The following is a 17,396-nucleotide window of genomic DNA, read 5'->3' on the forward strand; positions in this document are numbered from 1 at the left end:
ATATCTCCATATAGTATATTGCTTTTATGCTGAATGAGTAAATTTTATTGTACGTAAAATAGACATTGAAAACAAAAATATATATATATATATATTTGTGTGTTTGAAGCACTTTTGCTGATTAGTAATTCGCTTTCGTCGATGTTACAACGTCTCGACACAATCTAGGGAAATCTATGATTATACGAGTGAATAAATTCGTCTAAAGTGATTAGATTCGTTTTTTTCGTCAGTCATACAAATGCGTTTTGCATTCAAAAACGTATATATCTCAGCATTTATATCTATAGTATCTATTATCTGTACTTAAGTACAGGTATTAGGAGCGCACTGCTTGTTACTAATCCATACTATGTGCATAACATCTGATCATTGTCATAAAGCGTAGCGATCCCCTTCAACATGAATGCATGTAAATAACATATGTCTCGCGATGAACATATCTCTATATGTGCGGCAATGGCTGCTGCTTGCATTCGCTTCGAATTCTATTTATTTTGCATGAGGTTGAGAGACGTCTACTACTATATTATATATATATAACATAGCGCCCAAAAGTGGAAGAAATTTAGGAGATTCGTTAAAAAAAATGATGGTGATGATGATGATGACGATGATAATGATGATGATAATCTACTCCATGTTCAGTTAGTATGTTTGTTTTGCGATGTATATTGTGTATATGTATATGTGTTATTTATGATTATATATTATAAATATATATATATATATATATATATATATATATATATATATATCATTTTTAACCATCTCATATTCCTTTTTCCTTATTTTAATTTGATTTATTTTCAGAATCGTGAATACACTAGAATAATGATTCAGTATTTGCTAGTTATTAGATTGTAGTTATTAATTACATTATAATTTTATACAAACATCTATTTTATAATTGTATGATATAAGCTTTTATTTTTTCTACGATTTTTCAATTGTTCACTTTTGCATAGGTTTCTATTTCTCTGCTTTAAAGGATCATGATTCTTCTCCCATGATACCTTTGCCTTTTAATATCGTTAGAATTTAATATTGAGTGGTGTTTATTCTCTTTTGAGTTAGCCATCCGAATTTCATACATTTTAGCTTAATTAATTAATATGATATGTGTACACACACACATATATATATATGTACATATATATGTGTGTGTGTATGTATATATATATACATGAAGAATTGATTTATTATATTCACCTTGTTTTTTTTTCCCTTTTTGTTATTTTTCTTATGTATTTAGATATTTGGGATTTCGTACGTAATCTTTTATTATAAATAACTCGTATCATAAGATCGTCCTTTTTAATTTTTTTCTAGTTGCAAAAAGCGTGCCATCCAGCACTGTAAAGAAGTCACAATCTTTGCAACAAACTGCCGAAAGTCATTCTTACGACGATAGGTACGCAATGATAACGATGAACTTGAAATGTCGAAGATTATCTTTTTCTTTTAGTTATTCGTATAAATAATTGATTTTCACAGAAGGGCCGGTAGCGAGGAAAGTTTCGTAGTACATCGTGGAAAAGGTATTCCTACTTTGAGCTCTGTGGCTGATGAAAAAATTATTGGTAGAGCGGAGGCAGCTGGACGACCAAGCAATTGGGAAGATCAGAGAAGAACTTCTTATGCTGGTCGTCGATCCAGACGTAATAGTGTTACCGATGATTCTCAATTAACTATTGAAAATTTTGGTGGATCTCAGGTAAGCTTCAGCGCCTGTAATTCTGGATTAAAAAAAAAAACAAATACGGATTACACTATGGAAGATTTTTTACGCAGGATAATTTACATAACTTTGGTAGAAATCCGGATAAAGAAGTAGGAGTGTATACTGGTAAAAGAAGTACCACCGAACCAACTCTCCCTGCACGTTCGAGTGTTCAAGACGTATATGGAAGTGGTGTTCAACATATACTTGCTGATAATGGTTATAATAATGAAGAACCATCCAGGTTGAGAAGACAAGCCTCAAATTCTAGCTTGGATAATGTTGCACTCAAGAGCATTTTACATTCCAGTGAAAATGATAATAACGATGGTAGTACCACTAAATTATCCAGTTTCTCGAACCTCAGTAAACAGAGTATGGAAAAGGGGATCAATCTCACTTATACCGATCAAGAAAGAGATGATAACTCTACAAAATCTAATGTCTCGAGTAAAAAGTATGGTCAGAGTAATGGAAATGGAATTGCAGAGAAAAAGACTACATTTGCAACATTACCAAACACGACAACATGGCAACAACAAAGTACACAGCATTCTCAACAAATAGAACATCAATCGATCGGTGAGATTTTGTTGTAATGTAATAAATATATTGTTTTATGTAAGTATAAAAATTAATATTTTCTTGTAATTAGACGAAAATGGTGGTAACACTGTAATGGCCTCGCAGCTAAATAATATTAGATTAAAGTTAGAAGAAAAACGTCGTCACATCGAGAATGAAAAAAGAAGAATGGAAGTTGTTATGTCGAAGCAGCGACAAAAAGTTGGAAAAGCTGCTTTTCTACAAGCGGTTACAAAGGTATATTATTAAAATGATATTCGAATAATTCTTAAATTCATCAATACACTATGTTGTCAATTTTAGACAATGACTATTAATGATTTGTTTCATCTTCATAATCATAGATTCCTACAAATTTGCATATTACATCCTTCAATGTATAATTTATTTATTTGAAACAGAACATTATACGTAGACATGAGTCGATGATTCATTTCGAAATTTCGGCACGGGTGTTTAGTATAGATCAATGCATATAGGCATAATCAACATAAATTTAGTGTTTCTTTTTCTTCGTCACTTCGTCATCCTATATTTGTGTTGTGCGTATCGTATATAACATTACTGCATACATATATGTATGTATTAGATAGTATTATAAGCACAGTGCATTCTATGTCAATCATTCTATTTTCAAAGAATGAATATTTGATAATTACTATAAATCAAAGAATCATAGAGTTTGAAGAGCACAATGGTTGACATGGAATGATTCATTAAATTTTAATGCTGTTTGTAGATATTTTTTATCATATTGTATATTGTACAATTACAAGAAGTATATTTTTTTTATATATATATTAACAGAACAATATAAGCTTGGAGTATATAGATAGCTACTTGGTTGAGGTAAAAAGCTGCACATCTTTTTTTCACTAATTATTTCATTTATTCATTCTCATAATTTTATAAATTTTCGATCCAACTTTTTTCCATATAATTTTCTTCAGTAATTCGATTTTTTTCTTTTCTATTTCTCTTTGCACTTTTGTAAAGTAATTATTGATACTAATAATATTATTTTTAATACTATTCCTTTTCTCATCTTTCAGCTGTTCATCGTGGTAAGTGCATATTGATGCACATTGATCTTTTTTTTTTTTTCCATATAACAAGGTTTAAGGTTTATATTCATTTTATTATTTTAGTATTATTGCTTTTATGAATTATTATTTTTTAATTAATAGTTTGTATATAAAACATTTGAAACAAAAATATGAACTTGTGAGATATGCATTTTTTTTTTTTAAAGGTGCTGGTGTGCATGTTTGAACTTTTTATTATTGATGTATATAACTGAGAGAAATGAAGTCAAGCATTTTATTTATATACTTAGTCAATCATTATAGAAATATAGGAACAAAACATCTATTGACACAATATAATCATTTGTGCTTAGAAATATCGCAATGATACAGATTACAAACGCTATAAAAACGTAACAAAATTATTCTGAATTTTACAAATGAATTTTTATTTATATATATTGTGTTAAATTTATCTTTAGTTGGAGCCATCGCATTGTTAATTGCCCTTTTTTATGTATAAAATATTTTTCAAAGAAAATTTAGAGAGTTTGTGCACATGTAGTAAATTAGCTAAAAAAAGAATATATAATTTGCAAGAACTTTTATTGAATAAGCTTTGGCTCTTAATGCTTGAACGTAAAATTTGGTTATGGACACACTCTTCCATGGTGTACGGTGGTTGGTGGCGGACTCTGAGTACTTAACAAGGCACGCTGGTTGGGCTGGTTGCAGGGTAAGGTAAAGTCTCCTTCCTCGTCAACATCTGGGGGGGACAGTCCGGAAGAAATCGGTCCCCCCACCCCAGTAACCTCTGCATCTTCGGGGGAGACCCCAACAAGTGTATCTGAGGCCATTCCTGTACCCCAACAACCCTCTCAAGAAAAACCACAGAGACCCTTCTCGCTCAAGGTACGATTCTACATAAAAGATTTCTCTCCAGGCAGGAACTTGGAAAATGTAATGCAGCAATACTTTTTTTTTAAACGATTAATATGTGCTTTTGTATGGCTTTAAAATATCGATCCAGTTAGTTCTTCATTTTTTCTGATGCATAGTATAGTAAATGAATCAAATAAAAAATCCTAATTTATTATTACAGTTCTCATTGTTGCCATTTAAAAATGATAAAAAGGGAACGAAAAAATTAAGCCAAAAATTTCTAAAGTGTATGATCGCTTCTTATATTACTTCTTAGTAGAAAACGTTCACTTTTTTATAACAATCGAATTAATTATTTATGCTTTTAGATGATAATAATAGTGAGTATTCGAGGAAAACGAAACAATACAAGTATATTTTAATTATAAATATTATAACAACTCTCCTTTTCCCCCATACCATTTTTAAATTTCATGAATTGTGAAGTGCATGATGCAGTACTAAACACTCTTGAGAAAATGTATGCTACTCACAAGCATATTTTTATTGATATTTTTTCTTTATTCTTTTGCATTTTTATTTTAACATTAACAAAAGGATAACTTATGGGTTGTGTGCGTATGTTGTTCTTATGAATGTTCTGTATATGATTTGATTTCTTTTTTTTTCTTTTTTGTATTTTCTTCCTCTTGCTTTTGTATAATTTATGCCACAATGGCACTTTTTAGTCTAGAAAACTTATCACTAATTTTATTATTTAATTATATATTTAGATTTGATTGTTATATGATTCTTAAATTGTGTTGTGTTTTGTACAGTAATATGAAATATTGATCAAACAAATCTGACATGTTTTAGCAGATCTTTAACCACGAGTATCGTAATCTATTTTTTAGAAGATACAATAAATGATCTTAAATGTAAATTTATAATATTTGAAGTTTGTTATTTTCTATTATATTTTATAGAAAGAGAATATTCAAGATTAACATTGTAAATTTATTATATATATATATCACTCTTTTATATAATAGATTATTCAGAGAATTATCTACGATGTCACGAATAAATTATTTAAAATCATGATGATACATGCAGGAAATCAGCGAAGATGTTCGAGACGTAGAGCATAAATGGTTGGAGCAAGATGGAAGTGCACCGTTTATTGAAACAAGGCGTACTCCGGACATAGAAAATATGGATCTAGAACAGTATCATCAATCTATATCACTGTTAGTATTTGATATATATATATATGTGTGTGTATCTTAATTATATATTTCGATATGTGTGATCTTATATGTTACACTTGTGCTTATCATAAGAATGTAATTATTATTAAGAAATATTTTTGATACAGAATGAATAACAGCCTCAGTGAAATACAAGCTGATATACAACGTTTAGCTAATCAACAAAATCAAATACAACAACAACACTTAATGACACAACATCAGCAACAAATGCAACAACAATTGCAACAGTTGCAAAGCCTTAGTCAACAGCATATGCAAGTAAGATATTGCTTGAGTAAATTTCTGTTCTTCTTAATTTGAAATATTTCGATTTTTTAGTCTTATGGTATGTCTCCAATGAGTACATTAACTCCAAGAATACAAGATTCTCAACAATCACAGTTTTATTTACACGATCAACCGCAGTTACAAAGGAGAACATGGGGACAACCTCCGCCAAATCAGAATTTAACTAACGAAATGAACGTTGGATACCAACAATCTATCGATTCGCGATTCAATCCACAAACCACTGGTAAGTTTTTCTGTCATTTATTACTTATCATTTTATTGTTCGATATCTTATTAAAATATTTCCGATAATTTGTAGCTTACCAACAAGATATGCGTTTATATCAAGATACAAGAAGTTGGAATACTCATCCATCGCAACAAAAAGGTTTTGTATTTCATGAAACATCTCAAGAGCCAAGGTATCTTAATGGTGGGGATCATAGTCTTTGTAATAATCAAATGAATCAGCCTGTTTCCACTTATCCAACATCTGCGTCACTTTTTAATCAAACTGCATCAACGACTGCTAGTCCTCAACATCGTAACGCCGTAAGATTATTTTATTAGTTAGACTTTAAAAGAAAAAGCTACTCGATCATAATTATATTTACTTATATTTTACGTATAGATTCATCGAATAAGTCAGTTAATGAGCGAAAGTCCAGAATCTAAAAGGCCAACCGTACATCATATTCCAATGACCTGCGAAAGTCCAACTGAAAAAAGGCAATGTGCAACTTTACATACTCCTGTTCCAGCTCCACCTGTTGATGATATGAAACCACAGAATATATCGTTCATTGGTTAATACCACATATTTATATATCAATCGAACAATACCTGATCGAATTAATATTTTTAATCTGGCGATATAATTTTTAGGAAACGACGATGAAGTCGTACAAGGTATACGAGGTTTGCATATCACTTCGGGTAGTCGAACATATAGGATACCATCTCCAACTAGGCCTTCGATATCACGAAATTCTTTTCAACCTCATCCATCCCTCAGAGAAGCAACACCGTCTCCTTCGAGAACCCCAGAAGTTACACCGCTCGATCCTACAGATGCCGGTGAAAAGGGTTTCTACATTTCATTCGATAACGATGTGCCTAAGAAGCCAAAACCAACTCTTAGAGTTAAAAGAACATCTCCGAAGAAGGTAATTCCAATGATTTTAAAAGTTACGATCTCATCCAAGCGTTTGAAAAATCTTCATTATTACGTACGATCATTTCGTAGGAAAGAAACGTGTCTTCTTACATAGAACACGATGACTACGCAGTACGTACAGAATCGCCACCTGTTAGTGTCACGGAAAGACAAAAACAATTAGAAGCGCAAAGAGATTTAGAAAGAGAAAGGCAACGTCAAGCCGAAGAGAGAGAATTTCATAGACAAGAAATGAGAGATAGAGAATTACAAAAAGAAATAGATAGAGAACGTCAGAGAGAAAGACAACGTGATAGTAGTACGGAAGGTCGTCAGTCTAGTAGTGCTGGTTTAGTTATTGGAAAACAGTTGACAAATCCTGATCCAGTGAGTGTGTTTATTAATGTTATATTAGAAGAAATAATGTTAAATGTATAATTGGCGATACTTATTGGTACTTGTAATGCTTGTAGAATTCATTAGACGAGATGGAAAGAAAGAAAGAACGGATAATGTTACTGTCGCTGCAGAGAAGACAACAGCAAGAAGAAATGAAAGAAAGAAAGGAAGCTGAAGCTCAAGCACGTAGAGAACAAGAGAAATTAAAAGCAGAAGAGAGAGCACGTAAGAAGGAGGAGGAAAGACAGAGGAGAGCAAACATTTTAGAACAGTATAAAGTTAAGAAAGCCATCGAGGAAGCGGAAAGAGAAGTAAGCGAGCGTTTAACTAAATTATACTTCGCTGATAATTATGATTATTACTTATCGAGATTTACGTCGTATCTCTATTCAATCTTTAGGGAAAAGTCATCGACAAAGAATTGTTAAATGCAATAAAACCAACCAAATTACGTAATAAGACTGCAACGACGCGTCCACGACCAAAGACAATTCACGTAGACGCTGGTACGGAATTGGATTCTGGAGCTCTTACGCCTAGTCGTGGAAAGAAAGGTTCTTCCTCTAATTTGAGTACAGGTAGGTTTGATTATTCACGTGCATCACAATCGTTATGACGATTCCTTCAAGTCATCCGTGTTCTTTTTTTAGAGATGAGATTATGTATATAATACGGTCAGAATCTATCTGTCATAGAATCGTTATATCTTTCCAATTTCTATCCTAATGCGTTTATACATACTCGAATCTCTGAAAAGATAGTATAATAATCAATGTTGCAACATGTGTATTCACCCATCTCATCGTAATAATCCAATGATAGTAACAATACCTTAATGTTGTAATGTTGCATTTAGTCTTTGCATGGCGAAGATTCGAACAAAAGACATGTTTGATTTTTTTGGCAAGACCAATTTTATATTTTTGTTTTATTTTATTTTTTTATTTTTTTCAGTTTTTCTATTTTTCTTTTTTTTTTTTTTTGTTGTTGTATTTCTTTTGATTATAATTATTCTCACGAGTTATCTCACTCAGTCACGTGTCCACGAGCTACAAATTTTCTTATCTATGCTACCATGTTACGCTACAGTTGATAGCGTAATAATATCATTCAACATTCGTATAAAACAATTAGTCACAATTATATAGATATTTTGTATCTGAATGACATATACATAAACATATACATATACATATACATACACTGTCCAAGCGAAACTAGAGTAGCAAAAGAAAATTCGAGCTGATGTTGTGCACTAACACACTTACTATAGCGTCGCTGACCTCCCCGACGATGAGGCGAGACTACTACCGAGGCTCGCAGGACAGTCTTACTGCTGCTCACCTTGATGATCGACGTTCCGGCCCCCTTTATCGGGGCGGCAGCCTCAGGGGTATGCACTACACACACTCCACTCGCATTATCTAAATAAGTTGCACTAAAGAAATTTCTCAAGAGATAATATTATACTGCACTTTTCAATTGATAGAGCATAAAATATCTTTTAATAACTTATTCAGAAAATTGTTGATTATAAGATTACCGTTTTATAATCAAAATTTATTATTCACAACGTCAAGAATTTATGTCTCTTTAATAATGAATAAATTTAAAAATATACAGATAAAGTAATATTCAGCAAAAAAAAATACTTCACAACATAAACAATATCAGAAAAACATATATAATATATATATATATATAATATATTACACTTATTCTTATAGTATATAATACATAATAGTTTTTACTTTAACATGTTTTCGTAGACCGTGTTAGACAATGTTTAATACTATTATTTAATGACAATTATATTTTTATTTGCATTAATGTTAATAATATGATAGGATTAAATTAACTATTTAATCACTTTCATTGTATTAATGGTTAGAAATTGAAGTTGAATCTACGAAGTAATTAGTCAATGTGCGAGTTAATGATAGTAGTTGTAAGTAGCGACGTTCGACGCAATTGAAAAACTATCATTGACGAACTATTTCGTAGAATTAAACTCAATTATGAACCATTACTCCAATTAATGATTAAACAACTAATTTAATTATTAATTGAATGAATTATTATTGGCTAACATTGTATGTAGTTAACGAGTTATTTTTTTTTCTTTTTGTCACTGCACTCATTCTTTTTATTTTATTGTGCATGTTTGAGATTGTTTTTGGATACGTCTATATTGGTAAATAATATCGTAGTTAAAGTAATCTTAGATACATTCGTAAATTCGGATTATCGATCAACCGGATTGTAATAGCGCTACCCTATTTTTTAGTATCTTCCGTAGATTCACCCGATGATGGTAGAGGTTCATCTCCCTGTCGAAGCGTAAAGCAGCTTGGAAGACGTGGTTCCTACAAAACATCAAGAGGTGGGTTTAATATCATTTATACAAAGAATGCTAATGATGTTTTTCTTAAACGTTTTGCTTGACGAAAGTAGATTCATTGCAGGATGTATCACTGGTATGGGCGCCTACGTATCAATCTTACAAATGTTGAACGTTTTATTAGACTTATTTAATTATTCTCCAAATGACTCTGAGCAAGGTTATTTGAGGGGTATGAATTTTATTTTTAAGTAGCGCCTTTCGTAGTAGTTATATTTCAGTTGGAACGCAACATTATTCTGCACCAAAACTGCACCGGCTACTTGAGTTTTCGATATTCCCAGCGGACATGGCTCGTAGTTAGACTCATCCCCTGATGCAATGACGTACGATTGAAGCATCCCCTACTATTAATCTCTGATCGTACATGGCGTTAAGTGTAACAAGGTAAACGTTGCATTATTGCAGATGTGCAGGAGCCTCAGCAACAGGTTAGAGGCAGGCCTAAATACCCGACTTACCAAAACTTTAAGGGAAGAAAATCTAATTCCTTGATGAATTTGTGTGGTAAGAAGCACCAAGTGACTTGGAATATCGTTAAATCCCCTTTTTCTATCATGTGCAACAGTCTTAAATGTCCCACACGCCGTTCTAATTTTTGTAGGCAATAGCAATTACACGTAGTAGCATGGTGGCAGATTGGAGCACAGGTGGCAATGATATTCATACACACATTTATACACATACACGCGCGCGCGCGAGTAGTCATGTTGTGTGCTGTCAAAGTTTCATCAATATTATCATTTACTTCTTTACGGTTTAATAAATTTTTCTATAAGATTTTTAATCTTTGTTCAGTCTAAGTTGACCGATCAATATTGAACATTTTATCGATTGTTATATCGGTGTAACTTTGACCGTGTCATTCGTAAGATATTTCATTTGCTATTGTAGATAATTTTCAGTTGAAGCTTCTTGGGCTTGTTGTTGTACAGCACTGGTTATGGGTACATGTCTCTTCAGTGTCTTTTCAGATTATTGTTGGTGGCTCCAGTTCCCATTAAAAAAAAAAAAACCTCTCACTTTGGCTCACATTCTGAGTCCTGTATCATATCAATTATCCCGTCACATTTTCTCAGATATATATTTGTTTTACCATTCCTATCTGTTTTTATTTCCAGGTGTTATTATGGTATTAACGTATAGCAAATTCATGAAATGTTTCAGCTTCGAATAATAAATAGATTAGTATTTCGATCATTCCTTGCTAAGCTTTATAAATCGAAGCTTATATGATAGTTATGAATTTGGTATACATGCCGTATTTGTCTAATGTTGTAAATAAAAAAATAGAATATCAGCAGTCAAAGTTTCACTATAAGTGAAATTTCGAATGTTAATAAGAAATTCAAAAATTAATTTTAGATAGAATTCGAGAGTTAAAAAGCGTTCACTAGTTAATCAATTAATAAACCCCAGATAAATTAGTACTTTAGAATAAAACAGTAGTTTTGTTTGTTAACAATTGTTATTATTAGATTATTCCGAATCGTAAAGTTTATTATTGAAAAGAAAAAGTATGAAGAATATTAGTATATAATAAAGCTTCTTATAAATGTTAAGCGATTTTTCTATATATTGGACGCAAGCTATGAAGATGGATATTTTTGAAGTGAGCAGGTTATCAGTCTTTCTCGTAAGTCTAACAAGTGACTAATATCTTTTGAATTTACTAAGAACTAACAGTTCAAAGACTTATCAAATTCTTATTTCATATTCTTTCTCGCTTGGATGGGTCAACAACAACAATAATAATAATAGTAATAATAATAATAATATTAATATTAATATATTAATAATAATAAAAAATGCTCTCTCTGACATTTTATAAGTGACACTTCACTTTGTTTTTTCAATATGGATAAGCTACGTATGTCCGTATTTTTCTATCATTTATTTCTATCTTCATACGTCGAGCTTGCGTTCACAGGTTCGAGTAGTGATCAAGACGGTATGATGTGTCGGTACACAGATACGGATAGCGGATTGGGTCGAGCAACACCACCTAGACGTGCGCCTAGTCCTGGTATGGGAAGTATGAGACATCTTCCATCACCATCGGGTCCTGGATCCTTGCCACCTGGTCTGATGACAAAAAGAAGAGTCTTTGACGATGGTAGCAGCGATATCAGCAGTACACCAAGTTCGATGATGGATTATAGTGGTAAATTTAACGAAACGATACTTTGATAATTAATTTCTTTTTAACAAACTTTTCTTAAAATCTGTGTGTCTTATTTAAAGGTCCAAGATTGTATAAACAACCTACAACTAAATCGAACCGTGGTATTATGTTGAACGCTGTTGAATATTGCGTGTTTCCTGGTACAGTCAATAAAGAAGCCAAGAGAAAAGTTTTAGATGAAATAGCTAGATCGGAAAGCAAGCATTTCCTCATATTGTTTCGAGATGCTGGTTGCCAATTCCGTGCTCTCTATTCTTACTGTCCAGATCGAGAAGAAGTATCGAAGTTGTATGGCACTGGACCTAAACAAGTCTTCGATAAAATGTTTGATAAGTTCTTTAAGTAAGTATCCTTCTTTTTACAATATAATACTTTTATTCAGAAATTTTATTAAAATAGAGTATATATTATTTTCATTTAAAATATATAATACGTATTATGTGTTCTTCTAGATATAATTCTGGAGGAAAGTGTTTCTCCCAAGTTCACACAAAGCATCTGACTGTAACCATAGATGCCTTTACGATACACGACAGTCTTTGGCAAGGTAAAAAAGTGAATTTACCAAACAAAAAGAACATGCCTCTCGTCATATAGTTTTACACAAGTGTCACTCTTAACATTATGCTACCATGCCCTTTCTTGTTCATAGTTACTATTTTAATACAGGCCCATATTAAATTAATGCAAACGTTGCGTTCTTAGTCAATTTTATAAGGACACCCGATGATCGGTGCTGACTCGATTATTAATTATGTTACGAGTTGTGCGATCTTTCCAAGATTTTTATTTTCTTTTTTTTTCTTTCTTTTATAAGATTGCACGAATCATATTTTTAAACAAACAATGTCATTAGAATATTTCTTTTTTTTTCCTTTTTCGTTCTCTCCTTTTTTCATTTCCTGTCTTTCTTTCTTTCTATTTTATTCTTCTTTATTTTGTCTCTTAATTTTCTACTGCGTTGATCTCAGCACCGATTTTTGTGTCATAAGATTACCAATATTTACGATAGGAACGGTTTGTTGCCGATGCGTAATATTCGTGCGGATTAACTCTCGACATGTAATCTTGTAATCACGTAAACTGCTGTGTTGCAAATGGAACGCATGACTGATATCAACGTGTTATTCATTTTCCTAAGTTCACTTTTGCAAGGAGAGAGAGAGAGAGAGAGAGCCAGGATTATCGCATTTTCATGTTAACAAAAGTCTTGTCTTACTAGTGCATATAATGATGTGATTCGCACAGGTTTTTTCCATCTTTTTTAGATATAACAACAACAAAAAATATGTGAATTAATATTATTTTTATTATTATTATTAATATTACTATTATTATTATTATTATTATTATTATTATTATTATTATTATTATTATTATTATTAATCTAGTACGATTGGCTTTTACGAACAGTTAAAAATTAAGCAGACGGGGGATCATTAATTTTCACATATGTCGTATTGATGTATTAAAAGACACAAGAGTGATACTGTCATTAATGTTGTTATTTATATTGCGAAAATAAATGAAGCTTTAGCTCACTCCATTTTACAATTTAAAAGTAATAATTTCTTCTTTCCTTTTTCTTTTCTTAATATATCTTTACAAAGGCTAAAATTGTTAACATTTCAAATTCACTTGTATTAGATCAAAGTTGATAAATGATTCTTCGTCTTGCATAGTATTTGCAACTGTTGACGGTTGTAGCATATAATGTAATTTGTAATTTGTAATTTGTTTGAGGAGAAGAATGTGTAAGAAGAACAGCTCACAGACTATAAAAGTAGTTTTGTAAATAAATAAGTTGAGAATGAAAATTAGTGAAGAAAATACCAAATCAGCCTTATGGTCAATCTGGGCATAGTATATATATATATATGTGTATACATATGTGTGTGTGTTTGTGCGCGCGTGTGCGTGTGTGTACGTATATACATATATATATGTATGTATATATATATATATATATCGTGCAAGAATGTTTTTCTTTATGATACAAAGAGTATATGCATGAATTCGAATTGAACTATAAAATGTGCCGTCAAATGTATGCTACTGAGAAAAAAAGTGATTGTAACTCGTCAACGAGAAATGAAAAAGAAGAAAAAAGAACTCGACTAATATTTATTTTTGATTACTAACAAATTTTGTCGTCTATTGTAAACCCGTAGTTTCTCACACAATGTCTCCATCCCTTTTTTTTATCAATTAATTACTCTTTGTGATCATCTTGTAAGAGGATAGTGGAATATGGTCGGTGTCGCTGTCGATAATTTATATTCTATATTCAGTGTATTTGAACGCATTGTAATTGACAAGAAAATTATTTCTATACATTTTTGTAATTCTCTTCAGTCTGATTGATAAAACACCATCCATAATCTGTATTCCTCAAGAAAAAGAAAAAGAAATTGAACAAAAGATATGAGATTTTATAGAAAAAAATTACGCCTAGAAATGATCATTTTTCTTTTTTCTTATCTTTTCTTTTTTTTAATATTTTTTATCTTTTACTTTATCTAAAAAGAATGATTTATAAATGAAAATTAAATTAGTATCTTCTTAATTTTGTCTCGTTTTGTATCGCAGAGAATGGTATATCTCATTTCAATTACTATTTTCTAGTGGCAAGTGTGCCAATTACAATTCTTCCTTTTTATCTTGTTTTATATATATATATATATATTTTTTTTTTCTTTTTTATAAGAGAATGAGATATGCATGGTATGTATATTGATGATTAATTAGTTTGATAACATATAAAGGAAAAACTATTTATATTGTGCCATAAATTTAACGTCCGCCTTTCGTGTGCGACTGGCATTGGCTCTTTTTGTCTTTGGCAAACGACTAATCTTTTAATGAAAGAGTAAATACGAGTTTTTTAATACGATATATTCCTATAGATACACGATGAGATAGTGTTTAGATAGAAACGCGAGAAAAATATTTTATAGATTAATATGGAAGGTCTATCTCTTTTATGTAATTCGTCTTATAGTGACATTTTTAGTTAAGTATAATCATCAACAAACTAATATTATTATTATTATTTTTATTTTTATTATTATTATTATTGTAATATAATGTGCAAAATTGCAATATTTTATTTCTGAAATGTTTTAGCATTCAACAATTTAGTCAGATTCGATAGACCCTTCATATTTTTGTATAATTAGACACATAGACACACACGTCCACACACTCACACACAGAAAAGAGCATATTGATTAACATTAGAAACGAAAAAATTATGCGACATATCGAATTTTCTCAAACTTTCTGCGGTCATTCGAAAAATATAATGTATGTATATTTTCCATTGGACAATATGAAATAGTGAATTTTGTCAAATTCCGATTAGACAATTCATTGTCCCGTCAAAATTTTTTCAGTAGGGACTAAAAAAAGTAAAAAAAAGATAAAATCCGTCGATTGTGGTATCCAAAGAGTGTCACTTATTATATTCTCTCTACTATAAATCTATTAATTCATTCATTCATTCATTCATTTATTCATTAAAATATATTGCCGTAAAACGGTGAAAAGTAGAAGAAGCTGTGAGCCACCTGTGTCTCTCAGTTATGGTCCGATTTGACAATATTGAATATGAAAATACTATGCGCCATAAAATGACTTTAATAAGGTTTGAGGTGCGAATCGCTATAATAAGTTCACGATGACGATGACGACGACGACGACGACGACGACGACGACGACGATAACGACGAGATTAATAATGATGAAAAATAATAATAAAAAAAAACGAAACAAAAAATTATAATATATACATGCATATATATACATATACATATATATATACATATATACACATATATATATGTATATATATACATATATATATGTATATATATATATATAGTCACTAATCTTAAGAGTCAACGAGAGACCATTTGGCTTTATGAAAGAAAGAAATTGAATACGAAAAGAGCTACGAAAAGATACGAAAGTTATAATGTAGCTAAAAATTGAGAGGTGATTGCTTGTGCTTGATATTTATATTTTTCAAAGGGGCGATATATTATTAGTGAGCTGTTGGATTTGACGTTTAATGCATACCGTTTTAAACAAAAAAAAAAAAAGGAAAATGCTAAGCGAGCGACAGAGTGTGAGAGAGAGAGAGAGAGAGAGAGAGAGAGAGAGAGAGAAACAGAAAGATTAAAATAAAAACTGGACTACTGACGTATTTGTACGCTGCAGTAATCGCGCTTACTAATAATAAAGAATTACCTTTATGTAATAATCGTTCGTTTTTATTATCACGAAAACATTGTCAAATGAATTATTTTTAATTAATCCATACCTGTAAATATTACGGTTTTATATACATAATATATGAACGAAACTAATGCTCAATAAATAAATAAATAAAAATATATATATATATACATATATATATATATTAAACATAAGAAATTAAGTTTCGATCGTATTATATTGTTAGCATCTTGCAGCGAATGTCATTAATAAAATAATATAATGTACTTGTAATAGATTCTTTTCCTTCTTAATGAAACTAAAATTACTCTACCTTCAGTTTAAATTTAGTGAAATCAGTGGTATATTTACAAAAATAAGCAAGCAATATATGCAGGTAATAAGACTTTAAAGTAACTCATTTGAAAAGACTAACGTAATTCTAACAAAATTTATTTTTGATTTACAAGAAAAGCAGATAAGCGATTAGTTTGTTGGATACCACTTTAAAATATGTAAAGAAAATAATCCCTACAACCATTTTAAGAATATACGAAGACAGATAACGCTGTTAGAACAACGGTAATTATTGCAGATCATCTGTCCTCTACACAGGAGCATCCTGAAATAACAAAACAATGAGAATACTTGAAAATCATCGAACATCATTCTTCAATCACGCACAGAGAACTGAAACATTATCAAGAGGATTGCAAAAACGGAAAATGATTTATATAATAAAAATATAATTATTTGCACAAGTAATACATAAAACAGGAATTGCATTTACATCTTGTATTATATTATATTATAATGATAAAGTAAGCATTTGTATAATTATAAAATGATATATGTATTAATATGTATTAATATGGAAAATTAAAATAAATATATATAAAGTGTATAGAAATTTAATGTGTATTTTCTTATATCCTACCATTATTTTTCTTATCAAACTTACGTTTTCAATAAACTGCATATTCCTATAATTTTGTCATTCTTGAATTAATTCCTACTTATTAACAAATTGAAAAATTCACCCGCAAAGATGATTCTGTGCAGGATCACAAGATTTTGTTATTAAATATAAACTATTGCTTCCGAGAAAATTCCTTTAGCAAATCAACATCTGCAAGCGGGTCACATGGCATGCGAAGAGGTGGCACGCGCGATCTCGCCAATCCCAGGTTGTATTTCTTCTTTGTAAAGAAATAGAAACTATTAGTTTCGAGAAAATTCTCGCCGGAGAGCAGGCTTTGTACGCGGAACACATGATATGCGAAGAGGTGGCACGGG

General features: G+C 30.8%; 1 protein-coding gene across 18 annotated transcripts in view; it reads left to right on the plus strand.

The window, feature by feature from the left end:
* The window catches only part of LOC122635622 (patronin), a 43,696-nt gene extending 27,550 nt beyond the window's left edge, over positions 1-16,146 (plus strand). For 6 of the 18 annotated variants that reach the window (XM_043826011.1, XM_043826019.1, XM_043826012.1 and 3 more), the window contains 20 exons: positions 1,333-1,414; positions 1,498-1,717; positions 1,795-2,305; positions 2,379-2,545; positions 4,069-4,245; positions 5,314-5,447; positions 5,576-5,729; positions 5,790-5,985; positions 6,061-6,293; positions 6,373-6,547; positions 6,627-6,907; positions 6,988-7,284; positions 7,371-7,607; positions 7,697-7,874; positions 8,570-8,689; positions 9,584-9,679; positions 10,106-10,204; positions 11,628-11,861; positions 11,942-12,224; positions 12,335-16,146. In XM_043826011.1, coding sequence (XP_043681946.1) covers positions 1,333-1,414; positions 1,498-1,717; positions 1,795-2,305; positions 2,379-2,545; positions 4,069-4,245; positions 5,314-5,447; positions 5,576-5,729; positions 5,790-5,985; positions 6,061-6,293; positions 6,373-6,547; positions 6,627-6,907; positions 6,988-7,284; positions 7,371-7,607; positions 7,697-7,874; positions 8,570-8,689; positions 9,584-9,679; positions 10,106-10,204; positions 11,628-11,861; positions 11,942-12,224; positions 12,335-12,479 — 4,019 coding nt within the window. In that variant the 3' untranslated portion in view covers positions 12,480-16,146. The remainder of the gene's footprint in view (positions 1-1,332; positions 1,415-1,497; positions 1,718-1,794; positions 2,306-2,378; positions 2,546-4,068; positions 4,246-5,313; positions 5,448-5,575; positions 5,730-5,789; positions 5,986-6,060; positions 6,294-6,372; positions 6,548-6,626; positions 6,908-6,987; positions 7,285-7,370; positions 7,608-7,696; positions 7,875-8,569; positions 8,690-9,583; positions 9,680-10,105; positions 10,205-11,627; positions 11,862-11,941; positions 12,225-12,334) is intronic. The other 12 variants (XM_043826017.1, XM_043826016.1, XM_043826022.1 and 9 more) reach the window with 12 other exon arrangements.
* Positions 16,147-17,396: the final 1,250 nt, after the last annotated feature.

Source organism: Vespula pensylvanica, chromosome 18 (genome assembly GCF_014466175.1).
Source record: "Vespula pensylvanica isolate Volc-1 chromosome 18, ASM1446617v1, whole genome shotgun sequence".
NCBI classification, from domain to species: Eukaryota; Metazoa; Arthropoda; class Insecta; order Hymenoptera; family Vespidae; genus Vespula; species Vespula pensylvanica.